We start from the raw sequence: 27,699 nt of genomic DNA on the forward strand, positions 1-27,699 counted from the left end.
GCGCAACCATCTAAAACCTTTTAAATCATTATACCCTCTCCTGTGTTTAATATATACACATATGAGTTACTAAACTAATTTAATTAGATTAAAAAATTAAATAAATTAATTAACTATAACAAATATAATATCATCTTCGTAAATTATATATATTTGTCAATAACTAAATTAGTTTAGAAATACATAGGCACATAAGATAGTATACACATGTTAAGATATAATAGTAGTTGTTGTTATCATTACTTGTTTGTGAAAGTTTTGATGATGGTGATGGTGATGGTAAAACGCCAAAATAGGAAGTCCAAGTCTCTCTGGGAATGAATTTTAATCTAATGCTAAAAAGTCACAACACACGGAAGTTATAAATGATAAGATCTTCTCCAAAATGGAAAATGAATTCAAAAAAGAAAGAAAGAAAGGCAACCAAAATATATAATCTCTCTCTAGTCTCTCAAAGTAAGAAGGGAGCTCAGAAGAAGGCAGAGAAAATGGCTACACATGATGAAGCAGCAAGAAGCAAAGATGGATGAAACAGAGAAGACGCTGCAGAAGTGTTGCCTGGGGATGGTGATGGTGCTGGAGATATCTCATTTGCTGTCTCACCACCAGATCCAGATGCTTCAGGTGCTTCTCCACCACTCGTACCAGATGGTGGAGATGATACCGGAGATGTCAGGCCTCCTGAATCACACAAATCATTAACACAAACATGCCCTAAATCTTTAAAAAGAGAAAACAGATGAAAGTCACATTTTCTCTTTACAGTTCATATCCATCTTTGTAAACTGTGAGTGATCATAGATCTTTTCACAGTTATGAAATCATATATTAAGAGAGGGAAACATTAGAGGAAAGAAATGACTATGGATTAAAGTGACTTTTTCACTTTACAATTTACATCCATCTTTCTGATTCCTCTGTAATAGCTGTGAGTGATAGAAGGGTAGTATGTGCCGGGGCCACTTATCTTTTTCCCTTAATTCTCTCTGGGTACATTTGATGTCATTCTTATAATTGAAGAAAATAGAAATCTTGAATTGAGAATCAGAATAGAGATTCTTAAATAGACAATATATAAAAGATAAGCCAAATTAGTAAATAAGATATGTATGAAAGTATCACTCATAAAAACTTGCAAATTTGCTAACATGCACTCTAATGATTGATTCAGTGAATTTGGAGTACTTTTTGGGGAACTTTTAAATGTATGGTCAAAGATGTTTCAAACTTTACATTAAATTATTGCATTGATAGCTGTAAATATCCCCACCAAGAGGGAAAGGGACGACGTTGTGGGGAGCATGTCAATTAATTATTTGGGAGAAATGAAGGGCATGAATGCTGTTGATTTGACTGTTCCTTAATCATGCTAGTTGCATTTTGTTATTAATTAACAAAGAAATTGAAGATATTGTAAAGTGAGATGATATGTGCTGTATGGAAAATGAAATGCTTCTTCATATGCAAAGAAAGATAGAGTCTAATCACCTACATTTACTTATGGACCCACTTGGATTACGTAGACGCAAGCATTAGAATTTTGGATTATCTGTTGAGCATATGAACTCCGAGGGCCACCAAATACATACACAGGTATGTATAAAATATATAATGATTAAATCATTAACTATTTTTCAATGGAATATATTCAGAATATAGAAGGCAATTGAAGACGAAAATCCAGAAAATCTCAAATGAGTTTCTCATTATCTGGGACTAATCTAAAACTGGGGGAAAACAGCATGTTCTATGTTAAGACTTGAGAAACTTACCACCTGGTGCAGCGGCAGGAGTTTCAGACACTGCACAAAAGGGGAAAAACAGCAATTTAGATCTTGTATGAATCTAGAAATGTAGAAAACACCAGATCAAAATCACAGAAATTAAATCAAGTGGGGCCATGACATGAAACACCAATATCTAGAAAAAAATATAGCTGGCTCAAGTTCAATAATTAAATCTAACCCTGTAATATTTTATTCACTAAGGTTTCATAGTCTCACTACTTGATCGGCTTTCAAGGTCAAAAAAACAAACTACTTGATCGGCGTCAAGAAAATCCACTAATTGCGCTTCAACGCGGGTCCCAGATGAGGTTTGTTGTTTCTCTGCTTTCTACAGGGAATTTTAGGATCGCAGTCTGAGCAATGCATATTTTGTTGTACAGTGTTTATCATCGATGTCAACTTTAGAGGAAAGGGGTTAGAAATCCAGATCAATGCGTTCAAACGGTCAAATTAAAAGCAGAACAGCCAAAGGCCTTTCTCCAATACGCAAAAAATCGAGAAGCTTCTTTCAAAAGAAAAACAGTACTAAAACACTGTAAACACAAGGATAGTTTCCCAATCCAGATTATTCCCCATCCGAAGCAAAAAGAATATGCAAAGATGAATCACATTTTTCTGTGCCATTATCACAAGATCAGAAAGCAAAGAAACAAAATCAGGGACGCCAAAAAAAAAAAACAGAGCACGATTAAGCAGAAGAAAAGAAGAATTGCTTACATGCACAGTTAGCAGCGGAAGGAGCAGAGACTTTGCAAGCAGCAGGAAGAGTAACGGCCTTGGTAACATTCAACACAACGCCCAACTGAGCACTGCTTCTGAAGGCCTCACAGAGGCAACCAGCGTCGGTCTTAAGCACAGTCTTCAAGCCAGAGCAGCAATTTCCCTCAGGCTTGTTGACGGTGCTTCCATTGGAGACGAAGGAAAGACAATCGGCCATGGTTAAGACGAGGTTTGAACAATCCACTGACGGCGCCTGAGCATCGCTAGCGGAATCGGAAGAAACCGCACAGATAGCGAGAACGCAGAGAATCAAAGAAACTTTCCATGACGCCATTGTTAGTTGTGGAGAAGAAGGAAGTGAATCAATGGGCGAGAAGAGAGGAAGAAGAAAGAGGCGTCAGAAAGGAAATGGAGCGAAGAGGTGTGAGGAAATGTGGGAATGGGAGGCTGTTAAATAGGGAAGTGGGCAAATCATGGGTTTGAATATGAAAAGGTGCCAACCATCCAGATTTTCATTTCTTTCTTTTTTTCCCTTTTTAATTAGATCACGACGATATGATAATAATAATTTTATGAAATATTAATTATCAAATAAGAAAATAAGAGAAAAGATAAATAAAATAAAAAGAAATTCAGTTAGGAGTATCGAAATACAAGGTGACTAGTTTAATTTATTTTAAAATTAAACTGTTTCGTTTTAATGACTTTAAAAATATCACTCTCAATTATTATTATTAATCCTCTAAAAAGAAAACAATTTCGCCGGAACTAGTTTTACTTGATTTTTAATTTTTAATTTTCTTATTTTTCTGTCTTAATTAAATTATTTTATTCTTCTTAGTTAGTATCGTTCGTCTTTATAATTTTGCTCTATTAACACTTTTAAATTATGTATATAAGTTAACGGTACTAGCAAAATAAAATTAAAAAATTCCATTAAAATTTAATTTAGAAGCAAAAAGATATAAATACTAAATTTAAAATCGGGGGAGAGTAATTCTGCGAAATTGTGTTCTCATCCTGTGAACCTAAGAGAATGATATGGATGTTTTTAAATTTAAAAAATTAATTAATTCATTTAAATATAATTTACGTCTCAATAAGTGTGGAAACTTGAATCTAATGACCTCTTATGTGTTACAATAATGGTAATTTATTATGAATGATGTGTTTTATTATTCATTTTATATTGATACCAATATTTTCGAAGGTATAATACTCCTTTTTCTGTAATCACTCATGAACTGAAATGTTTGAAATTGCGGTACTGCCTGATATTATCCTTTTTTTTTCCCTCTCAAATACACTTCAGTGAAAAATATTTTAAGGCAGAACTAAATAGTAAAAAAATTATTATAATTACTTTTTTTGGGTCCAAAAGAGTTTGGAACTAAAATTCTAAAAAAAAAAACCTATTTTAAAGTTTTTCTCAGCTAAAAGATGTTTAATATTCCTTCAAAAAAAAAAAAAGATAAACCATACAAAGTGGGATCTAATCCTTTATTCTCTATTGTCTCTTTTGATAAATATTCTAGTTAATTCAAAAGTTCAAACGTATATAAGATTGGAAGACTAATTCTTCAATTGATAACCGTCCTTTATAGATGTCCAAAAGTGATATGTGATCTTCCATTCACATTTATGACTTTTATAGCGAGGTATTACTAATTTACTATATTACTCTTCTGATTCTTAATATAAGACTTATTTAACTAATTTGATCAGATTAAGAAAGTTAGGTAAGTTAGTTAATTATAAAAAATATGATACATTTTTCCTCAAACACTATAATCATCTTTTTTAATACATTCTCTCCCTTTTTTACTTGATTATGGTTGAGGAAGTATCTATAGAGGTAATTTAGAGAAAATCGATAAATATGATAAATGGATATTATATTTAGAATCAAAATCAACTCAACAATTGGGTCCTATATTAAGAACCGGAGGAGTATTTCTTTTGAAAAAGTGGAATGAAGGTAGGCTTTTTTAGGTATTCTTATCCTATGAGTATTAAGAGCATAGTATTTTTTTAAAAAATTATTTTTGTTGTCATCACAATCTATAGACGATGCTATTTATTCATATTGCCTGCAATAATACACGAGGCAGATTTAAATTAAAAAAAAAAAGAAAGAAGAAGAAGCTTTTTTTAATGTTCCAAATAAGTATTATTTGTAAGTTGTTTGTTACGATCGAACTTTTGATGTTACATTGACAATGTTTTAATGGTTTTGACAATTTCAATCCCATTTGATGTGTTATCATAGCTAACCATATTAGAATATTTATTTCATTGTAACACTAAAACAATATGTGAAAAGAAAATACTAACACCAAATTCTCCAATTACATATGATTATGTGTTCTTTTTTTTTTTTTTTAACGTGAATTTAGGAAAAGTTATATTAGAAAGTACCTATGCTTTCTTCTTCTCTGTTTTTTTTTAATCCAGTACCTATGTGTTTTTTCTCCTAATTAAATAATTCAATTTTGCTTTTTTAGTAACATTAGCTCTTGTAACATTGCTCTATTAGTATTGATAGTCTTTGTGCAAGGATTAACAATGTTGATAGAGCAAAATTAAAGATTTAAGGAAGACAAAAAAAATATAGGTGCCAAATTAAAATTTAGAAAAAAGTATAGGTACTTCCAAAATAATTTTCCCTATAAATTTATAGTTTAATAATAATATTTAAAAATAAAATACATGATCATTTGCGATTGAAAAAATTCATATAATAAATATAAAAAATTTAACCTAAATAAACTTGAAGATATACTTGTGATTATTTTCGAGTGATCAGTGTGAAAACATTGAAAGATTGAGTTATTAGTCATGTTAACAGTGGTATGATTATTTTAACTGTCAATATTAGTTTTTTAATGATAAAAAATAATATTACCATAATTTCAAACTGTTAACGTAAATTTGTATCCAAAATTTTTTTTGAATGTTCAATATTTTTAAATAAAAACTTCTGAAATAAATTTGCACTTAACCATATAAATTTACGTTGGCGTACCCTAGCTATATCACTTTAGTCCGACCCAATTATACGAAAATTTACCAAATGCTAAAATGCTGTTGGAACCAAACTAAGCCAAAAAAAAAAAAAATCTCCATCAATATTTAGTCGTCAATAAGGTTCTCTCCCTTTAATTATTTGTATTTTTTGTAGGACTAAATTAAAGGGTAAAATTTTTTAAAAAAAATCACATAACAGTTGAGTTCATTCGATAAACTTATATATTTTAAGAGATGAAGATTTGAAAAGGAAAAAAAAGCAAAAAATTAACGTTGAACACCCAATCAAATCCAATGGATGGGTATCTCTTAATTATTAACAGATCATAATCATATGAGAGACGTTAGAATTTAAAAACACCTCATTAAGTCGTTTTTCCTGAATAGTCCTTAGTTCTAACGTTCCAAACTCAGTTAATCAGATTTGGCCAAAACAAAAAAAGGTCAGTTAATCAGAGCGTAAATTTAGCTTTAAAGGTTTGCGTTTGGTTGGTGAAAAGAAAAATCACGATAATTAAGTTGCATACAGCGTCACCTTTTTGTCCTGTTTTTTTTCAAAGCCACTTTTTTAATTACTCCTCCGATCATTAATATAGGACCCAATTGTTGAGTTGGTTTTAGTCCTAAATATAAGACTCATTTATCATATTTATCAATTTTCTCTAAATTACCCCTATAGATACTTCCTTAACCATAATTAAGTAGAAGAGAAAGATGGGACGTTAAGAAAGATGATTATATTTTTTTTAGAAAAAACGTGTCACATTTCTTATAATCAACTAATTTACCTAACTTCTTTAATTTAATCAAATTAGTTAAATGAGTCTTATATTAAAAACCGGAGGAGTAGTTTTTATTATATCATTATTAAATATGCTATTCTGGATGAAGAGAAAACATATATTTTGGGCCCTAAATTTGTTGTTAACTCAAATCAACATCCTGGTAATAATTCTATGATCGATGAATAAATCCTTAGAATAAAATTTAAAAGTCAACTTTAAACAAAATATTTGAAGAAATTAATTTCTTAATAAAAGAAATTAGAGACCGTAGCTGACCACAACCTCAGTTGACAAATAATCGTTGTTATTTTTATTTGTATTTTGAAAAATTATTTTGTTTAAGTTTTATTTTTCTCTAAAACATGCATTTATCTTTATTAAGTGTAGCCTCGAGAGTAATTGAAAAAAAAAACTAGTTAGAATATGAGAGATATTGGCTTTTATCTTAAGAGTAAGTCTATTAAAAAAAATTTTCTTGACCTTTATGTCATATGTAAAAATTAAAATTCATTTTTATATTATTAGTTTTGTTTATTATTTATCTACAAATGGCTTAAAGTATAATAGGTTTATCCACTATGAGTCAAAGTTTAAGGGGATTATATGCATGTCAAAATAAAAATTTAAGAAGATAACAAAATTAATCTTGGGGGCTATCTGCATAAATGCAAAAGTTTAAGGATGTTTATTGTAAAGTTTTAAAAAATAAGAAAATGATTCATATATAACATAAAATCGAGGGAGTTGTTGTATAATTAACCCAAAAATTGTTTAAGTGGACTGTGATCCGATAACTAAAATGAGGAAAAAAGAAGAGAGAGGAGGGAATCACAAATCACGTTGGTGAAGAGAAGCAGAATGATGAGTGACAATCAATTATGGAAGCGATTCCACCATCTTCGCCAAAAGTGCAACATTCCTCATCATGCTTTCCCCCTCTATATGTACATGCAATCAATCATTTTATTCACTAACCACCTTCTTATTTTATGTTATATTGCCTGTGCTCCATAATATGGATCGAGTCTAAATATAAGACTTTAATTTATTTATTCTCTCGTAATTTATAATTCTTTTCAAGTTAATTTATATAACTTATGAACTGATATATATATATGTGTGTGTAATCTAATGTTATGCAAGGATATTTTAATGAAATCATGTCACACTTGTTATAATTAATTACTAATTTGTTTTATATTTTTATTTATCCAAATTAATTAAGTAGCTCTTATATTAGTATTATATAAGTGTTATACATTTTTGTATTTCCCAAAATTTTATGAAAATTTTTGTATTGTGCATATATATATATTAATATTAATCTCAACCCTCCTCACATTTAATGCCTTCTTTAAGTCTATCTGCGAGTTCAATTCCTCTGTGGATACGATGTTTCTGAGTTCTTTTCGTTAAATGAAGCATGTTAAAAAGAAAAGCACAGGACATAAATACCAAAAAAGCATGTCTAATTATTTGAACTAAAGTGGATCTCTAAAACGAATTTGATGTGAACTCATATGGATACATTGATATTAATTCCAAACGGTCATATAATAGTAACTTATATTTTAGAAGCTTTCTGCTTTCGGCACTGGCATTCTCAAGTAGTCAAGTGCATGAGTGATGATTGGGACCCCCCCCCCCCTTTCCAGGAATTCTTTAACATGGCCTTATGTTGAGACTTGAGAAGACTTTGGTCATTAAACTTTTGAAATTAGTATACATTTCCCGTTTCATGCTTTCTACATAGTCAAAAGATAAGTCTCATCGAGGTTGAAGTTTGAATGCCATACTGAGGAGATGTTTGCATATCCGTAAAAAGTGCTTTCCAAAAACACTTTTTCATAAAATCAAGATAAATTTTTTCATATATTTACTTCGTGTACTGTAAAATTATTTTTATAACCATAATTTGGTTTCTCTTCAAACACTTCCAATCAAAAGATAAAATTTTTTAGGAATAATGGTGGTTTTAACTTGAAAGCCTAGTATTAACAAAGAAGCTACAAGTATCTAGAATTATTATTATTATTATTATTTGACTCAATAGCATATTGAAAGTATTAAGAAAGAGCAATATTGATTCTGCCCGTTAAAAAAATGCTATTGGTACAAGGCATTCTGAATTAGGCATAAAAACTGATGCCTTTTTCAGTGGAACCATGCTTTTCTCTCATAATCTCCACCACCCAAACAAAAAAGTAAAGAGGTGTGGAGATTCCTTTTTGCATTAATAATATATTTCCCTGCACGCCACACTACACTATCTTTCCAACGGTTGTCAGCCTTTTATTTGATAAGTTTCACACGTTATTCTGCATAATTGCCACTCTATGAACACACACACCTACGCCTGAAATAGTCATAACTAGGAAGTTCATTTTTCTTTTATTTCTTTCTACAATGCAACTCAGATGAGTATGAGGCCAAGTTTACATAATAACTGTTTGTATATATACATATGATACTGGTGAGTATATATGGCAGCAACTCTAAGAAGGTGAGGAAGATCTACCTTGGACAAAGGAAACAATAACAGTGACATGATCAAGCTTGCCACCAGTACATCCAACATAGCCAGCGGCTTGGGCTGCATCAGCAAATGGACTTCTTGTGCATGCTGATCTCCCAACCTCTTGTGCCTTCATCGCCAAGAACTCTGCTATTTCCTGAAATTCACCTCCATTGATCAAACAATTGAGATAAGCTAAGCAACACTATTATTATATGTAATGATGCAATTTCCAGGAAAAGTATTCTTAGCTTAGAGCTAGCCATGTGTAGAAGAAAACGGGTTAACCAAGAAACCATCAAGAGGTTCCATAAGCATATCATGCGTATGTTTTTTAGATTAGATCCTTTACATTTATGAATTTGGAGGACAATAATACAAGAATGCAGCTGCGTGTGGAATCCATATTTCATTATTACTCTCCCCCCCCCCCTCACAAAAGCATCATAAAGTTTTATTTTTTCTGAATGTAGAAAATTTGAATTGATGTTTTTCGATGGGATTCGTTTATCATCGAGACCTGCCAGTGTACAAAAATGTGCAGCCAAGAAATCACTGGGTCATGCATAAGCATGTCAAGCACCTTATTTTTAAAAGGACTCATTTATTAGCCAGACCCACTGATGCATAACAAATAGGTAGACCCAGAAATCATCTGAAAGTTGCACAAGCATGTCAGCCACATTTTCAATACTCAGTTTTTAAGTGCTTGTGTGTCTTGATAATTGAAACTTCAGGAAAAATTAGACCTGATATATATATATATATATATATATATATATTTAAACTGAACTTTCAGGAGAAAAATGTAAGATGTAGAGATACCAGATATGCATTTTAAAGTTCACAAACACCGATTACAGCGTGGAAAGGAAAGGACAGAGATGAAAGAGAAGAGAGAGAGAATGTTCATTAACCAATAATCTTATCCTCCTCACCCCTTGGTGCATTGGTATATACAGCAAACTTACTTAGTCAAACGACTCCAACTATCTTCTCTACCCATCTGAATATTCATATCAAAGTACAGCTTAACGATTGCATTGCACATGCTTCATAGATATTAAACACAAAGTATTGCAATGCCCCATCTCGAGAATTTCTTCATATGATGAATTTCTTTACTACTGAATGGTAGACAGAAGCAATAAAGACAGATATATACTACAACAAAAGAAGCGTAGAGATAAATAACCTGAGGTTTTAAGCCACTCTGCAGAGATTTGGATACAATTATAGCTATCTCTTGCTCATAAAGATTGTCAAAAAGGCCATCAGTGGCAGTTACAATCACATCACCTTCGCTTAGATCAACCTTGTACCCCTGAAACACATTTCACTTTTAGCTGCTACATGTTGTATATAATCCATGCAGGCCAAAGAAAAATAAATACAGGTTGGAAACATTGGTTGTCCTTTACGGAAAAATCAGTTAAAGTGAAGATGCTACAAGATGGATTACGCACCTCAATAATTTCTGAGGGATCGTCACCTCTAACTATCTGTAATGGAAAATTGAATTCATGAACAGTGGGAGTTGACTTTTTAAAGACAGCACCGTTTCTTAGAATGATAAATCCTGTGTCTCCAACGTTGGCAGCATGGACGGTCTGCACATGATTTTCAGGATTTAATTCAATTTTCAGAACTGTTCTGCAGATGGATTATACGTTTCTTCACTCTCTCTCTCTTTTTGATTTAGCTAAGCACTAGATAGCCCAAAAGCAATGACATGGTTGTCTTTGAAACATATTAATATAATGGATATTTGAACAAGTTGAACACTTGAATGTGCTTAAGATGAAATAATGGATCTCACATGATTAAATGAACCTCATTTTATATTATCAATACAAGGAATGTACAAGAACATGGCAAGATGATATCAAGTTAGACACTAACACGGTCACATGAAAGCATTTTGGCAATCTCAAGTATGCAATAAATATTCATCAACAATAAATTCTAGCCTATTAGGAACCATCCCTTCCACATACCTCCTTCCTAAGAATGCCAGGAGCAACACCCTAACCCTCACGCTTACAATATATTGTAACCACATAAACATAAAATTTTCACAGGGTGGCCTTTTCAGTCACCCAAAGGACACAAGGAGTTTAAAGGGCAACGAGCATGAGCGGTATCCTAATCAGGGACACAGTCCGTCCTCACTCAAAGTCACGTCTTAACTAGTTTAACACTTGAGTGTAGCTTCAAATACTGGGAAAACAGCTGATAGTTTACCTGACCATCAAAGTGAGCAACCAACGCCGTAGATGATCCATAACATCCTGTTTCTCCAGCACTTCTTTTAAGAACTTCTTCAGGTTTAACAACAGAAATGCTTTGGTAATTTGACACGACATTTTCACACTTTTCCATGAGTTCTCTGGGATAGTGTCCATTACTACTTCCTGCAAAATTTTCTGCAGATTAAGCAATCGCCTACAATATAGCACATAGTCGCAAAGTTTGGGAAGGATTTTATGAAATTTAAGACAAATCTTGTTCATTCCACCAACATGGCAACAGCAAACGAAGCTCAGAAATTGTTTTGGGGGGGGGGGGGGAGACAGACAGAAATTCAAGGATATCCATTCTGCAATTGAGTTGGGGTTTATAGTCAGCTATAGGTAACGTACATCTCATAAATTCTGAACCAAATTAGACAGTCCCACAAAATGTGATGAAGTGAACAAGAAATATAGGATGCTTGATTCACTTTTAAGTATAGAAAAAGGATTACCTTCAAATGACCACTGACCAAGTCCATCAGCCACACCTAGCCAATTTTTGCAAGCAATGAAATAAGCATCCTCTCGACCTGCCAATGCCTGGAAGTTGTTCTTAGTTGGCTTATTTGTTATCTGTTCCTGATGACTCAAATCAAAGATCGCCTCTAAAGAAGCATTTGGTACATTGTTATCTCACATTCCATTGTATCTTGGTTAGCACAAGAAGGAATCATTAAAATATTAGTTGCATTATGTAAACCAAAAAAAAAAAGAAATAGATGCATTAGTTCTAAATCTGTTGCATTTAGGAAAATCCCCACTGGTTATATGTTGATCCATGGCCACAAACAAAATATAAGGGTTCACTCTCAAGTATTGTCACTTCTCAAATGCCAGTTGCATTTTGTTCATCATACAGGAGCAGAATATACACAAGATTATTGCTGGAATGCATGGGCATTAACTTAGTCACATGATTTCCACCCAAAAAAAACAAGGGCTCAACGTCACCCAATCACATGAAAAGAAAAAAGTAAATAAAACCAAACACAGCAATGACAATAATGACAACAAATGATTAATAATTAATGGAGAAGAAAACCAGTATTATTCCATGAAAAATTTAAAAGGAATGACTTGAACAATTCATTCATTCCAAAATTATTTAGGTTTAATTGGGATAAAAAACTCCCACCACTTGCACACTTGTTTGAGTGCTTTCATTCTTAGCCCTACTGACTTTGCAGTGAGAGTCAGAGTTTTTAAACTATGTGAAAGGTACCTTAGATGGATGTGGCAAGGAAGCAACACCAGAAGTTAGGAAAAGTCCTGTAGTCAATGTTTTCTCCCTGCATACATAAAAGTGACTAGCATGACAAACCATGCAGAAGATGTCCTTTACAAATTACAAACTCTGAATGGCTTGTAAAGCATCAAACCTTGAAATTTGCATATAAAACGGTTTCAGTTTCTGTTTTCACTTTTCATTATAATATAGCCATTGGGATTGAGTTTCTTTCCTAACCACATAGCTATATACAACTTGCACAATCTACACTTTTTGTAACACTAGGCTAACACTAGGCAGAAGTTTCTAAAATCATAATTCCTTTATTGAAAAATTCAAGAACTAGATAAATATGCTCAGAAACCATTATTTTCAGGTGAAAAGGACAAGTTTCTCCCGTAGAAATAATTTTGGCCACTTGTGTAAAAAAGAATGATAATTAATATTGTGGATACAGTATACAATAGTAATTTTCTGTTTATGCTCAACCGTGATAGACTTTCTCCATGTCTATTGCCTATGCTAATTGCAGATACAAAGGGCCACAGTCTTCTGAAACTCTTCCAGCATTTCAACTTATCTTTAAGCTAAATGTTAAAGAGATCCCAATTAAAAGAGGGATCACCTAACAAGAAATCAACAAAAGGTTGGATACACAAATTTCTCCAGCTAGGAAGCAACCTGAAGCTGAGAAGGAAGAACAAGGGATAGAACAACGTGAAAAAAAAGAAAAGCAACGTAAGGAGGGAGGAGAAAGAGCATCAGGATTTGTATACAATGGAAATCCCAGGGTCTTCCTATCTCTGAGTCAACAAAGAAAAAGGAAGAAATAGAACCTAGCTCTTTGAAGGATTTATTCAGGTAACATTTTTCCAAGCTGTCTCCAAGGCATCCCCTCTGAACTCCTTTGGAATTTTCCCTAAATAGCCTCCATGTGTCCCTCTCCCCTCTAAGATAATTCCCAAGCTATTATCCAGGGTTTGCCGCCAAAAAGACGCACTTAACAGCCTCCATTAATTTGGATTCTCTCAATAAAGGGCTTCTAAGAAAGAAGAAGCATAGAAAATATCCATGGAGGGATTACAGAATTGAATAAACAAAAGACACTGAATTCAGGAAGTTCTTGCAGGGCAGGAAAGAAGTTGGCACACTTACTCATCGAGAACTGTCTCAGTTGAATGTGTCTCTGGCACACAAGCATTGGATGGACCTTCGTAATCACTTTTTCTTGTTTCATCCATAACTATTTCATCTACCGATTTGAAGGATGGAGCCAAATCATCTAACTACAAAAAACATTAGAACAGGTATCAGATTAGAAACTGTAGCAATTAAATTAAGTACAAAGGAATGATTAACCAAAGTGTTTTCACATTTCAGCAGTAAAGATTAGAAGAGTTGGACATATAAATAAACTCAGCAGACACACAACCACAGAAAAAGTAGGGAATAAGACAAAACAATGCTGTCTTCACCTTTTCATTTGCATCAACAGATTCGACAACAATATGATGACTTGTTTCCTCATCAAGAAATGGGTCGGAATCTAAAGAAGTTAACCCTGGCATGATTTCAGCTACATCAGTCTTGGCATCGGCAGTCAGGTTGTCTGTTGCTGTATCTACAACATTACCCTCGTTAGCTGTAGAGAATTGAGCAACTTCAATGTTAGCCTTCTACCTGACAAAGAGAACAATATATATTAAAAACTTCAATGGCTAATTCACGTTGAAAAGACACCAAACAAGTTGCAATATTACCTTCATTTTTGTCTTCAACTATTCCAGGAGCACTGATACTGAAATCAGGAGAAACACTAGACTCTGGGGTAACTGTTGGAACCCCCACTCCCATGTGAATTTTTACTTCAGAACTTTCCCCAGACACAATCTGGACATCTTGAGCCTCAGTAGTAATATCCTCAATATATTTTTCATCTGCTTCCACCTCTACTAAATCAGGAGACACAACAGAATCTGGAGTAACTGTTGCATCCACTACTCCTGTGTGACTATTAACTTCAGAATTTTCTTCAGACATACTTGACATGTCTTGAACATCAAAAACAAGATCTTCACGATAATTTTTATATTTTTCCTCCTTAACTAAAGCAGGAGACAAACCAGACTCTGGAGTAACTGTGGGAACCACCACTCCCATGCGACTATCAACTTCAGATCTCTCCGCAGACAAACTCTCAATATCTTGAACCTCAGAAGCAATATCATCGTGATAATTTTCATGTTTTTCCTCCTCTACTGAGTCAGGAGACACACCAGAATCTGGAGTAACTTGTGGAGCCACCAATCCTGCAGAACCACTAACTTCAGAGTTTTCTTCAGACACACTTGAGGCATCTTGAACATCAGAAACAACATCTTCATGCTCACTTTCATGCTTTTCAACCTCAGCTAAATCAGCAGACACACCAGACTCAGGAGTGACTGTTGGAACCACCACTCCTTGACCATTAACTTCAGAAATTTCTTCAGACACGCCTGGGATGTCTTGAACCTTAGAAACATCTTCATGATCATATTCATGTTTTTCCTTCTCAATTGAATCAGGAGACACACCAGACTCCAGAGTAACTATTGAACCCACCACTCCAGTGTTACTATTAATTTCAGAATTTTCTTCAGACACGCCTGGGGCATCTTGAACCTCAGAAACAACATCTTCATGGTCATTTTCATGTTTTTCCTCCTCAACTAAATCAGGAGGCCCGCTAGACTCCGGAGTAACTGTTGGAACCACCACTCCAGTGTGAGTATTAGCTTCAGAATTTTCCTTAGATGCACTTGGGACATCTGGAGCATCAGAAACAACATCTTCATGGTCATTTTCATGTTTTTCTTCCTCAACTAAATCAGGAGAAATACCAGACTCTGGACTAACTGTTGGAACCACCACTCCTGTGTGACTATTAACTTCAGAATTTTCTTCAGACGCAGTTGGAACATCTTGAACCTCAGAAGCAACATCTTCATGATAATTGTCATGTTTTCCCTCCTCTACTAAATCAAACTCTAGATGCTTACTGTTTTCTAGCGAGATATCAACTTTACTTTCATTTGCTGGCGGCTGAGACTCCTTATCAATATCATCACTCAGCACTGTTGAGCTATTTCTCAGGTCTATCACAGAGAAAGAATCAATCTCCTCACTTAAACTATGACCAGCTTCTGCATTATTACTCCCAGTTCTATGGGTTTCATCAGAATCACCTGCTAGTTCCAACTTTTCAACATCTTCACTCAACAGAGCCCCAGTACTAATATTTCCTCCTTCCTCAGGATATTTTTGAGGGACTTTCTCTTGGTCCACATCAACCATATTTTCCATTATCTCACTGACATTTCCAAACCGGTATATAATACTACCATCAGAACACTCTGCCAAATGTCCAGAAGCTAAAGTTAATCGCACGACTTGGGCAACACTACTAAAAGAAGATATTAGCTCAAGTAAGATGAATCTATAATGTCATACCAAAATAGGAACTAAAAAGAGGAACCTTGGGCTGGAATAAGCCGTAAATAACAATATAGGAAAGGACATAAAAAAGTTGCAGAGGCATTACAAACTTTGCCACTAATCAAACAGAGTATTGAATAGTGAATTAATGTCTTTTCCTTGATGTACACGTTCTCAATTTCATCACCGTGGTTGTTTCATTTATGTTAAGCATGTTAATACTTCCCCCGTTCCTTGTTATAAGGACCCATCTCTCTCATATAGTGTTTTAAATATAAGAAACAAATCCTTGTTGTCTGAAATTTTAAATTTGTCTTTTCATTTTTACCCCATTAAATATATGCTATTTATTATCTCTCTGCAATAAATTTCCACTCATTGCCTCGTACTCTTTTTATTAAACAAGGAGAAATTGGAAATATATATTACATATTTATTACTTTTAATTAAATTTAGCAAACATTTTGAACCACGTGATTTTGGCAGTTGTTTCTAAAAAGGAACCGAGGGAGTAGTTAATAATAACATGCCCTAATGTAAAGCTAATGTTAACATTAAATGCATAATAAAAATGTCATGATATAGCAGCTTGTCACTTAAGCATCCCCAACTAGGATTTAGGAACATAACGATCACTGGATTTCACCCATCTTTATAAACAAGTTTAACGTAACGAAAGTACTCTCTGAAGAACTGATATTTAGGGGAAAGTTAAGACAAAAATGTGCTTTTGGAAGTGCAAAATACCAACACAATCAGAATTCAACATAGGCTCAAGAAGAAAGTGAGAATCTTGAGAGGTAAGAAAGCATACCAGTTGCCGAGACAATATCAAAATCCTCAGAAACAGAATTTGATGATGAACCTGAGGGTTCATTTGATTTGGAAATCATGTGCGTATGGTGGGTCACCCGCCCCTTGGCAAAACATGGAATTGCATTACAGAATTGAAGTCTTTGTGAGGATTTTGGCGAAACATTTCGGCAAGAAATGAACAGACAATGGAAGCAACAGAAGCTGGAAGGCTGAGATTTAAGAGAGCCAGAGAAGAGATGTGCCATTAGTATTTTACTTCAAATTGCAATGCATGAGTGTGTCAAGTTTTATAGGTAGGAATGTTTTCAGAAATGGAAGGTAGAGAGAGTGATAAGAAGAGTGAAAGTAAGAGTGACGATGAAGAAGACGATAATCGAAAGAAAGCGAAAGCCTGAAGGAGTATCCGGTGGTGTGGATAAGGCAGATCAAGGGGAGAAACAGAGGAACTATCATTGGATGCTGTGATTCTCTGTTCGGTCGGTGATTAGTGGCTGGTATAATTGAATTGAATTGAATTGAATCTCCTAAAATGCATGGTTATTATTTTACTACCCGCTCCTTGATATTAAATTTTATTTAATTTTTATTTTAATCTTAAATATAAGACTATAATTTGTTTTATTTTTCATATTTATATATTTTTTTAAGGTAGCTTTTTAATTCTAGCCAACACACTTAATTAGCAAGGATATTTTAAAAAAGAGAACACCTATTTATTACAAATAACTAATTTAACTTTTTTTTTTAATTTCTTCAAATTAATCAACTAACTCTTATAATTAGGACCGAAGGTAATATTATATTTGATTATTTCTCTCTCTCTCTCTTTTTATGAAGATTAATATTTTGAGATTAGTCAAATTTTCTCTCTCTCTCTCTCTTTTTATGAAGATTAATATTTTGAGATTAGTCAAATTTTAATAAATAAAATAATTCACTCATTTGAACAGAAGAATAGCTTATATTATAAAATTAGAAAATACTACCTTTGGTCTTATTTATAAGACCTTATTTGCAAACTACAAATAAGATTTTGTAGAATCTAAAGTAATATGGTTTTTGGAAACATAAATATAGATTGAGGTGTGAGTAAGTGGATATCTTTTTTATTTTATTTTTTTAATTTTTCTTAAAAATACATAAAAATAAAATGTCTAAAAAATTTATTGAAAACAAAATTAAAATGAGAATTTTTTTTTGGAACCAATACCAAATGAATTAAAATGAGAAGTGTCACAGGTAGGTTAGTGCTGATCCCAATGCATTTCGTCAAATCATCAGCCTTGACACCATAATATTTTATGAAAGTGCTTTGCATCCCATGGTTACTTTGAGACTGGACAAGGGAACACGCCCCTTAGTGCTCCTGGCTTGTAAAAGAAAAGCAATAATTTCAACTCAGTCAATTCCTGGAATAATTGAATTGATCCAAGAAGAAAGTTGCAGATAAGATTTAGATTAGTGGTAGGAAAAGTGACTTTTATTTTATCTTATTTTTATAAGTCAAGTCAAAAGCTAATTAGTATAATGTGATTTATATTTAGATTGACTTTTATAAAAAAGTCAATTTGACAAATTGAGACATGTTTAGATAATTAATGAAAAAGTAAGGCCAATATAAAATCATCAAAAAAAAAAGTATGAATTTGATGAAATAATACATATTTATATCATAAGCACATGATATGATAATTCTACAAAAGATATTAAAACTATAAGGAAAAATGTGAAATTTTAGTTCGGATTTTATTTTTTAGGTGCACCCAGCATTTTGATCTTTTTAGTAGTGCAGTTTTACTTATGATTTTTTTTTTGCACAATTTTATCCATGAACTTTTTTTAATGCAATTTTACACATGATATTTTTTTTATGCAATTGAGAAATAAGATAAGGAATAAGATTACACCTTTATAAAAAATTAGAAAAAGTCCCCCATTAAAAAGTTGATTGATGAGAAAGACTTAAGTCAGAGTATTGAACATTATTACTTTGTATGTACAAAATTTGCATAGTACTAGTACCTTATATGTATAAAATTTATAAAAGGTGGCTTTTTTTTATAAGTTTTCCTAGAATTTACCATTTGATTTTTTTTATCCTCTAAATATTTTTTATAAGCATCAAATTATTGGGTATTTTGAAGAAATTTTATCTATTCTCGCTATCTTATTTTCTCTCTCGGCGGTGTATGGGATGAAAAGGCAAAAATTTTTGGCTTTTGAGGCAATGCGGCTTTTGCATCAAAAGCTCACTTGGTGCACATTTGGTGTATCGAGAATCAAAACATTAGTTTAAGCCTCAACCAGCGGTACCACTCCCAAAATGCTCTACCAGGCACACGTTTAGACTCTAATCACCCAATATCATAATGATATAAAAGCTTCCCAGTAAATGAGAGGTTAGAGATTCAATCTCGTTCAGGTCGTTAGTAGAGGCAATCAATCTCGTAACCGGAGAATCTGATCCTGATTACCCTTTTAAGAATCTAGATGACATTAGATTATTTGTATGTAGAGACTGACATTTTGTCTTTTTATTACATTAATTTCATCATTACAAGTTACTTAAGTTGTTATTAGAGCCTGTTAATGATTATTTTTCGTTTCTAAGATCCTATTGTAATTCTTTTTTTTTTTTTTAATGTTTTCCATTAGACTTGCCAATAGACATAGAGCGTGGACATCATTTACAAAATGGCAACAGAATTGATTCTTTGAAAAATATTTAAAAATGTCGATTTCAGATCAAAGAATTTGATGGCAAACCAAAGCGAAAAAGTATATCCAAGTTCTTCCCACTGCACGCACAAGGGTCAATGAAGATTACAGTTCCAACCAAGATGGAAAAACAAAGTGTCCAGATAACTTTTTGCCACGATGAATACGTTGAAGTAACTCAGAATAAGAGAATTGAAAGTTAAGTGCAATTATGTTCTTCCGTCAACCCTGTCTAGACTAGTCCAATTGTTCATGTGAAGGATAATCTAGCATTAAACAACCATGATAATACCTAAAAAGCACAAAATTTTCAGACGATACATGGAAATGTAAGGTTCAATCCGAAGAGTTGCACAAGAGACTCAACAAAATTAGATCCAAGTTTAGTGGGCAGTGTATCTTTATTTATTCGCTCCCCCTCCCAGTAGCCATCAAGAACTCGCCCTCACATACAACTTCACCTCCAACATAAGCCTTCCCTTCCATCTTTGCTATCCCAAATCGCTTTTGCAGCTTAACAAGTGTCATTCTCATAACCAAGGTATCTCCTGCAATCACTGGCTTCCTAAACCGGACTTTGTCTATTCCAGCAAAAAAGAAATTTTCACGAGAACCTCCCACTTCAGGTTGCAACATGACCAAGCCACCAACTTGAGCCATTGCCTGCATTAAAATACCACTCACCTTAATTACCTGTTTCAAAGCATATTACATAGAGTGTTCTACGAAAAGAACTTCTCCTTTTTCTTTGTTTTTTTCCAACACTCCTATCAGATGTGCAAGCAAGAGATATAGTTATAATGTGGACAATGGTGGAAGATGTTCTTAATAAAGAATGCTGCTTAAATTTAAACTCTAATTATATCACGAGATGTCTATCTGAGGATATCAAAAATAAATAAATAAATAAAAATACTTTAAATGGACTGATTTACAAAAGATAGATCGTGTTAACACATAGAGACATGTAAAGTACACTTTCCAGCATAATTCGCCAATGAAATCTGCATTTTCTGCAAAGCTCGCTAAGAGGTAATCCCATAGAACTGGCTTTTTCATCAATTTGCAGAAAGGTGAGCTTTCCTAGTTTTGAAATTTCTAAGTTTTGAACTGGGGTTTCCGGGGCCTCCAAAGTAAATTTTCATGGGTTTACCATTAAGACTGATTTTGTTGTTTGCAAGTTGTGAACTTAATTTCTTTATTTGAAATGAAATCTCACAATTCTTGCTACGGTAAATTGCCATGACAATTTACATCAAACAATAATTTCTGTACTTCTGTCAGAAAGCATGTGTTGGTTGAAAGACACTTGTAGGGCTTATTGGCTGTTGTTTCCAACATTGTACTGCATTTATTGAGTCCAAAATATAGGATCTTGAGTATGACCAAGAACTAGTTGCAGTTTCAAAGAAATCTGTTCTCATACCATGCCACAGAACCATATACTAGTGGCATAATCTTTTAGGAGAAGACCCCAGAGTGATTTCTATTACTATCTCTCACCCTAGATAGGGGGCAGGAAAAAAAAAAAAAAACAAAAAAGGTTTTCAACATGTCAGCTAACTAAGAAGTGATAAATGCTGGTATTCAATTCAAAAGTTCAACAGGTTTACAGATAACTGATTTTCAAGATCCAGTTTTTTTTTTTTTAAAAAAGAAAATTAAAGGCTACATTGCTGTAGTCAATCAAGATATAATTGTGATATTAGCTTTCTAGGACTAATGCCAGGGGCACACTATGTTTCAATCATTAAGTACATCCATCATTGCATGCTTATGATGCAAAGATTTTTCTTTTCTTTTTTTTTTTGCCCCTTTGTTGCACCGGAAAAGAGATGATGCAAAGATATCATTAATGATATGATATCTACTTCTTTTTTTTTTTTGTTAGCCGTAAATATGATTTTCACAACCAATAGAGAATAAATGAACATGAACTCATTCAAATGAGGGTATCAAATATCAATCAAATAATCAATCTATAACTCCATATATATATTCAAATCCAAAATCATAAGTCAAGTGGATACCGTGACCTTGAATGCTATACAATTACAAACTAATATATCTTCTCCGACTAATCTCAGAAATGTACTTTTACAAAACCCTAATAAACTGACGATTGCGGCTAGGCATGCCATTTTTTTCAATTGATTAATTGGGCATACAACTAAGGATGTGCATACTTAAATTACCATATGTTAACATGCAGCTAATATAACAAATAAAAAATGTGAGAAATACCAACAAAAATAGATATGCAAGTAAAGAATCATCGCCAGCATGATTTTTACCTCAACCATGAGAACACCAGGCATAATCGGCCTTTCTGGGAAATGCCCGGGGAAAAAGTTGTCATTTATTGTTACATTCTTTATAGCCACGGCAGAAACTCCTGGATTGTATTCGATCACTCTATCAACTAGAAGAAACGGAAACCTAAAGCACAACCACAGAAAACAAAGAACAATCAGGGGCAAGAAACAACAAGACCTGGCTTACTGGCTCTAACAAAAAATAAGACCAAACCCCAGTTTGATCCTCAAATATGACCGGTATCAGCCAAGCCCTTCGGATATTCTCTCTGTTACCTTGATGCTAATGAGTACGATTTCGTTCCAATGACATCATTCTATAGTTACTAGAATAATACTGTGCAATCTTTAGAGAATCAAATATTGTTTGACTATGGCAACAAGTTAAAGCTTTTCGTTTAAAGTGATATACAAAAGTTTGTTTGGATAACCAAAATATGGTTGCAGTATAAAAGATCAACAACAAAAGAATGTCAGAAAACCAAAGATTTCGGTCACCTGTGGGGCAAAATGTCACGAATCTGGTTGATATCCAATACCGTCGGAAATGCTGGATACTCTGAAGCAGCAGAACACCGAAAACAAGTTGATCAGCAAGATGAGAAAGTGAAGGAGTCAGTTCATTCCTGAAAGCAGAAAAGAAAGAGAATGCCTACTTAATTCGATGGGTTTATCATCTTCTTTTGGAACATTTGCAGCATCCGAAGAACAAAACGTCGTGAATCGTCTTTTAGCCGCCGTCACTCTCAGAGGGTTGGCCCGAACAGACAGAGATCCCGGGTTCGAAAATCTGAGAGCTGAGCATCTGGGACGATGCGAAGTGGAAGGGTGAGAATTTGGGGAAGTAGGAGAGAGAAAGGCGTTAGACAAAGCAGAACTTGCCATTGTTGAGCTTCTTCACCGAGCGTGCTTGCTTGCTTGGGTCTTGGAAGTGTTATAGGTGTAGCTGCATTTATCGAAAGGGAAGGAAGAAGGGCGAGAGAAACAAAGAGAACCCAAAACAAGCGTCTGCCTTTGGACGGAGATTTCACTGTCCCTTCTTTAATTTCTCAATCGAAGAAAATGAAGGAGAAGGGCAGATTAGGTGACAGCAGTTCAGCTAGACGGGTCGGTTATTCAGGATCCGACGTTGACAAATGTTCCCTTGGCCATGGGTCATTTGCTTTGGGAAATTGTTATGAGGTGGAAAAAAAAAAAACAAAGAAAAAAAATTACCTAAAAATCTTTTCCCCAAACAGATGGCCAGTTAAACATAATAATTAGGGAAAAAATAAGAAAATTCCAAAATACTGAAGACTAAAGAGGTTGTGAAAAGTGTGAGATTCCAAAATAAGATTTTCAAATTTCATTGAAGTTAACACAAATGCCCCCACTCAAAAAAGCAAGAAAAAACGTCTCTATTTAACTTTCTCTCCACTTTCCTCTATTTATTATCTTTACTATTAGATTAATAACCAATGATGATTGAGATTTAATATATTATAACAATATTATAACATTAAATAATAAAAAAATATATAAATAATTTTAAAATCAGACAACACAGGATAAAAAGACAAAAAAAATTGTGAAATGTTTTAATAAAAATCTATAAAATTAATGTATCCATATTAATTTCTGACTGCTTATATTTTTTTTATTTAATTAATATTATAATAATATCATAATATATTAAATCTTTGGATGTTAATCTAATGGTAAAAATAATAAATAGAGAGGAAATGGAGAAAGAATTAAATAGAGATATTCCTCCCTACTCAAAAAAGAAGTTCAGAATCTCTTCCCGATGACTCTCAACGGCGAAAGTTAATGATAATTATCGAGCCATTAAATTATATTGACATTATAATACCAAAAAAAAAAAAGTTACTCATCTAATGCTATTTATAAGGCACTTCTAACATATTTTACATAGACCAAGAAAAACTTTAAACTGCATTAACTCTTCATTAAAATATAACAAATTTTCAACTTGACCCCTATTTAATATATACATTTTTCAAAAAAATAACTACATACACGATAACAAATAAAGGACAATATAGTACATTTATGGTAAAAATTTAATGAAGTGACTTATAAATAAGATAAAAAAACTCTTTTTTCTTTGCCTTATAAATAAGACCAGAGGAGTAGCTTTTAATTTTCAGTGATCCACGGCTTTAATGTATTTATTCACTACATTTTATTAGTAATACATTGTTAAAACAGACATTTCAATACTCTTTTGGTCTTATTTATAGGTCATTTCTAACATGTTTTACACGGACTAGTAAAAATCTTAAACTTTACTAATTCTCATTTAAAATTTAATAACTATTCAACTTTATTTTTATTTAATATATAATATATCTCATGAGAACAAAGTTAACACAATAATAAATAAAAGAGTAAAGATATATGTTTATATAAAAATTTTCTTTCTGTTCTATAAATAGAAACGAAAAATTTTTTTACTCTGTAAACAAGACCAGAGCAGCACTTCACTAGCAATACCATTTTTTCTTTGCCAGCTTCATTAGCAACACCATGCGAACATAATTAAAATTTAAAATAGCAATACATTGCCTAACCCAACAAACATAGCTACAAGTCTACAATGCTATAACAGCAAGGGGGCCCATTGCCAGCTTCCTATCCGGCCCAGAATACCAAATACGGACTCCTCGTCTCGTTTCTCTCTCCTTCTCTGAGTTCTGCTTTTGCGGTTTCCTTTTTCGCCTCCTCCTTCCTCCAACTAAGTCTCCGACTTGCCGTTGGCACTTGTATCACTCTCTCTATATACATGCTATAGTCAACCAGTCAAAAAGATCTTCTTCCAAGGAATCCTTCTTTATCTTTCCTTCTTCCCTTCTCGGTGAGTGAGGAGGTGGAATTCCTTTCCTCCGCCATGAATTTCCACCTCAATAACCACAATTCTTCCCCCTCTTCCTCCAATTCCTCCTCCACCCCTAATCCCCTCAGGGATACTCCATCTGCCTCCCTCACCACCACCACTACCACGGCTACCGCCGCCGACGACCCAATGCACTCCTGGTGGGAATCTATTTCCAAGGCCCGCTCTCGCATCCATGCCCTCGCCAACATCCTACCTCCTTCTTCCTCTGATTCTCTCATGACCCTCGCCGATTCTGACCGCCCTGCCCTCTCTCTCCTCTCCTCCCCCGTTGCCTACTCCGCCGTCGCTGATTCTCTCTATTCCCCTGAATCTGGCGCCGGTTCCGATCCCCTCTGCCACTGGCTTTACGATACCTTCCTTTCCTCTGACCCACATCTCCGTCTCGTCGTTCTTTCGTATCTGCCCCTTCTCTGTGGTCTCTACCTCACTCGAATCCACAATTCCTCTTCCGATTCAACTTCGCTTCCTTCTCTGTCTGGCTTCGAGGCTGTTCTCTTGGCTCTCTATGCTTCTGAGACCAAATCTCGTGGGGGAAAACCTGTTGTGGTTACAATTCCGGATCTGTCGCAGCCTTCTATTTACCACACGCCGATGAAGAAACCTGGTGGTAATGGGGTTAACCAAACTAGGCCTTCCGTTGGGGTTATGTCTGCTCCGCTTGAGCCTATGGTTGCGGTGAAATCGACCAAAAGGGCTTGCATTGTTGGGGTCGCGCTTGATTGTTACTACAAGCAGATCTCCCAGATGCCTAGTTGGTCTAAGCTTGAATTTTGCCAATTTGCTGCTGGTTGGGCTGGGCAGGATTGTCCCTGTAAGGGAGAGTTTGATGGTGGGGAGGAAATTAACGCTAACGGGCTTTCCAATGGTCTGGATTTGAAGGAGGAGGAGGATGAAATTGAAGAGGAAGTCACGAAAGAGATGGAAAATTTGGCTATTCAGAGGTATGATTTTGCTCCTGAATCTTCCAAAGGGGCCAGAATTCCACTTCCTTGGGAGCTTTTGCAGCCAGTGTTGAGAATCCTGGGGCACTGCTTGTTGGCCCCATTGAACTCTCAGGAGGTCAAGGATTCTGCCTCAGTTGCAGTAAGATGTTTATACGCGAGGGCCTCTCATGATTTGGTGCCGCAGGCAATTCTGGCTTCAAGGAGTCTCATACAGCTCGATAAGAGGGCTCGGGAGTCTGCCAAGGCAGTGGCTGCAACTGCAAATGCGTCATCAAATGCTAACACACCCAGCAAAGCGAAGAAACCTGAAATTCTTTTGGTCTCAAAGTGATTGGGGGAAAGGCACAAAATGTGCTTGTGAAGAAGATGATGATTGCTGTATAGTGAGTAAATCAGTAGCGGATCGAGAGTGTTTTCTCTAGGCTTCATACTGTAAGAATTCAGGCTTGTATCATAGACCGATAGTTTGTTCCTTTTTAAGTTACATATTTTTTCCTCTTTATCCCGAATGAATATTTAGTTGTTTTGACGTTGTTCTTTAGTCTTGACTTATTTGCTATCATTTGCTTCATTGGTGTCCTTTGCTTGATTTTATTGCACATTCTTAGTGCAATTCTATATGTTGCTTTACTTTATTTGAATTGTTGTACTCTGTATTGATTGAGTACATTGAATGGGCGTTCTTATGATTCATAATTTGCTTTAGATTGGTTTTGCTGATGATTTTTTTTCTGGGTTTTAGTAACCTGTTTGGAGTTCAGATGTTATCTTCGAATACACGGAGCGATGTTTGCAAGTCCTATATAATACTGGTTGTCTGGTAAAGATGAAGTCTTTTTTGCCTCCTCCTTATTTAAACTCCATAATTGACTTAGTCATTTTAGAAATTCATTTTGCTGATCAGGATCTTGATTCTCTTAAATTTCTGGTTTTTTTGTGTTATATCCATTATTGCTCCTATTTGGGAGCCATTTATTTTCTCTGGTGTCGTCGATATCGTAGTACAAGAGGATAATATGGTATCTAAGATTCTCATGTTTGTTATGACAATTTCCAATTGTCTTATGAAGGATGTGAATGGCATTCTATAGAAGTTTATGAAGCTTAGTAACTTAGGGCGCAAGATTCCCTCAATTTTTTTGTCTTCGTGGTATGAAATACTATCCAAAGTTATGTTATCCAATGGCTCCTAGCGATTTGATCCCGGTGTGCCAAACATAGGCATTTTGGATTCCTTTTGCCATTCAAGATACCAAGGTGAAGATATTTATCGAATGGGTTATTTGTCACAGTTCACCAAAACCAGCATTGTTATCCTCAGTCCTCGACCTCTGAAGATTATAGTCTGTGACCTAGGATAGATCTATGAATGAGGTGAGTTTGCTCATTCAGTGTTAATAATAATTCACAATTGTGCGTTTACAGGATGACCCCAACCTATATCTGAACCCTAGATGTTACTGATAATCAGTTCTACAGTCTATGGTTTTTGTTTTGGTGGTTTAGCACCTTCAGACTCTTCACTTTAGGTCTTGAGAATCCCTTGTGAACTTTAATTGTTTGTTGGATACTGGCAAGATCATTATAAAATATGATGTTTACAAAGTTATTGTCGTTAGAACAAGGCAGAAGACACCGTGAAGACCAATTCACCCTAGACTGACTGAATTCCGTTTTATACTGCTCTTTTTGGTCTAGAATTTTCCAGTTTGAATGAGTAATCTGTGCAACCGCTGTTTGTATGCTGACAGCAGTAGCTTCAATGGCAGAGTCTAGTTTCTACCCTGTGATATGTTGCTCTTTATGCAAAGCCCTAACGCACTTGTTTTTTGGCCTGGTAGTGTGCTGGAGACCAACATCAACACAAGACACTAATGAGATGCTTACAGGCGTTAGAATAAATAGCTATATTTTTCAACCTGGATTTAGAGTGAATTCTTTTCAACATGAGCATTTTGAATTTTACGATTCATTTTTTCAGTCATTCGTTTTAGAAGATCATGATGAATGGTATTTCAAATATATAATGATGTCTACTGTGTTTTTCTTTAGAAGTGAAAGTTTTAAGAATCAGGACTTGAATACAACACTTGTGTGGAGATTTACCATGTTTAGTCTCTCTCTCTCTCTCTCTCTATACATATATATATATATATATGTAAGTTTGGCGGCTC

At 34.3% G+C, this 27,699-nt stretch overlaps 4 protein-coding genes across 9 annotated transcripts; 1 reads left to right on the forward strand and 3 right to left on the reverse strand.

Annotated features, from left to right (window-relative positions):
• Nucleotides 1-256: 256 nt before the first annotated feature.
• LOC114713737 (non-specific lipid-transfer protein-like protein At5g64080) lies at nucleotides 257-2,905 on the reverse strand. The gene is made up of 3 exons (XM_028898419.1): nucleotides 2,505-2,905; nucleotides 1,773-1,802; nucleotides 257-681 (listed from the first exon to the last, which is right to left on the reverse strand). The coding sequence occupies exons 1-3, from the start codon at nucleotides 2,839-2,841 to the stop codon at nucleotides 470-472; spliced, it is 579 nt and encodes a 192-aa protein (XP_028754252.1). The 5' UTR covers nucleotides 2,842-2,905; the 3' UTR covers nucleotides 257-469.
• Nucleotides 2,906-8,590: 5,685 nt separating this feature from the next.
• LOC114713714 (probable protein phosphatase 2C 62) lies at nucleotides 8,591-17,067 on the reverse strand. Of its 4 annotated transcripts, none has more exons than XM_028898396.1 (11): nucleotides 16,648-17,067; nucleotides 14,117-15,751; nucleotides 13,832-13,971; nucleotides 13,512-13,642; nucleotides 12,351-12,417; nucleotides 11,581-11,668; nucleotides 11,079-11,248; nucleotides 10,301-10,444; nucleotides 10,030-10,158; nucleotides 8,838-8,991; nucleotides 8,591-8,675 (listed from the first exon to the last, which is right to left on the reverse strand). In XM_028898396.1, exons 1-11 carry the CDS (start codon nucleotides 16,892-16,894, stop codon nucleotides 8,626-8,628), a joined length of 2,955 nt encoding a protein of 984 aa, XP_028754229.1. In that variant the 5' UTR covers nucleotides 16,895-17,067; the 3' UTR covers nucleotides 8,591-8,625. The 4 variants fall into 4 exon arrangements, with proteins under 4 accessions (XP_028754229.1, XP_028754227.1, XP_028754226.1 ...); XM_028898394.1 differs by having other exon boundaries at nucleotides 13,832-13,977; XM_028898393.1 differs by having other exon boundaries at nucleotides 13,832-13,998.
• A 2,476-nt stretch (nucleotides 17,068-19,543) lies between these two features.
• On the reverse strand, nucleotides 19,544-22,665 carry LOC114713717 (3-hydroxyacyl-[acyl-carrier-protein] dehydratase FabZ-like). Its single transcript, XM_028898399.1, has 4 exons — nucleotides 22,339-22,665; nucleotides 22,181-22,241; nucleotides 21,662-21,806; nucleotides 19,544-20,030 (listed from the first exon to the last, which is right to left on the reverse strand). Exons 1-4 carry the CDS (start codon nucleotides 22,565-22,567, stop codon nucleotides 19,773-19,775), a joined length of 693 nt encoding a protein of 230 aa, XP_028754232.1. The 5' UTR covers nucleotides 22,568-22,665; the 3' UTR covers nucleotides 19,544-19,772.
• Nucleotides 22,666-24,359: 1,694 nt separating this feature from the next.
• LOC114713715 (uncharacterized) lies at nucleotides 24,360-27,356 on the forward strand. Of its 3 annotated transcripts, XR_003737374.1 has the most exons (3): nucleotides 24,360-25,957; nucleotides 26,747-26,899; nucleotides 27,224-27,356. XR_003737374.1 is itself a non-coding variant. In XM_028898397.1 (1 exon), exon 1 carries the CDS (start codon nucleotides 24,573-24,575, stop codon nucleotides 25,854-25,856), a length of 1,284 nt encoding a protein of 427 aa, XP_028754230.1. In that variant the 5' UTR covers nucleotides 24,360-24,572; the 3' UTR covers nucleotides 25,857-26,087. The 3 variants fall into 3 exon arrangements, 1 of the variants encoding a protein (XP_028754230.1); XR_003737375.1 differs by lacking the exon at nucleotides 26,747-26,899; XM_028898397.1 differs by lacking the exons at nucleotides 26,747-26,899; nucleotides 27,224-27,356 and having other exon boundaries at nucleotides 24,360-26,087.
• Nucleotides 27,357-27,699: the final 343 nt, after the last annotated feature.

This window comes from Neltuma alba, unplaced genomic scaffold, assembly GCF_004799145.2.
Source record: "Neltuma alba isolate B1F8T4 unplaced genomic scaffold, ASM479914v2 tig00011454_pilon, whole genome shotgun sequence".
In the NCBI taxonomy this organism is placed as follows: domain Eukaryota; kingdom Viridiplantae; phylum Streptophyta; class Magnoliopsida; order Fabales; family Fabaceae; genus Neltuma; species Neltuma alba.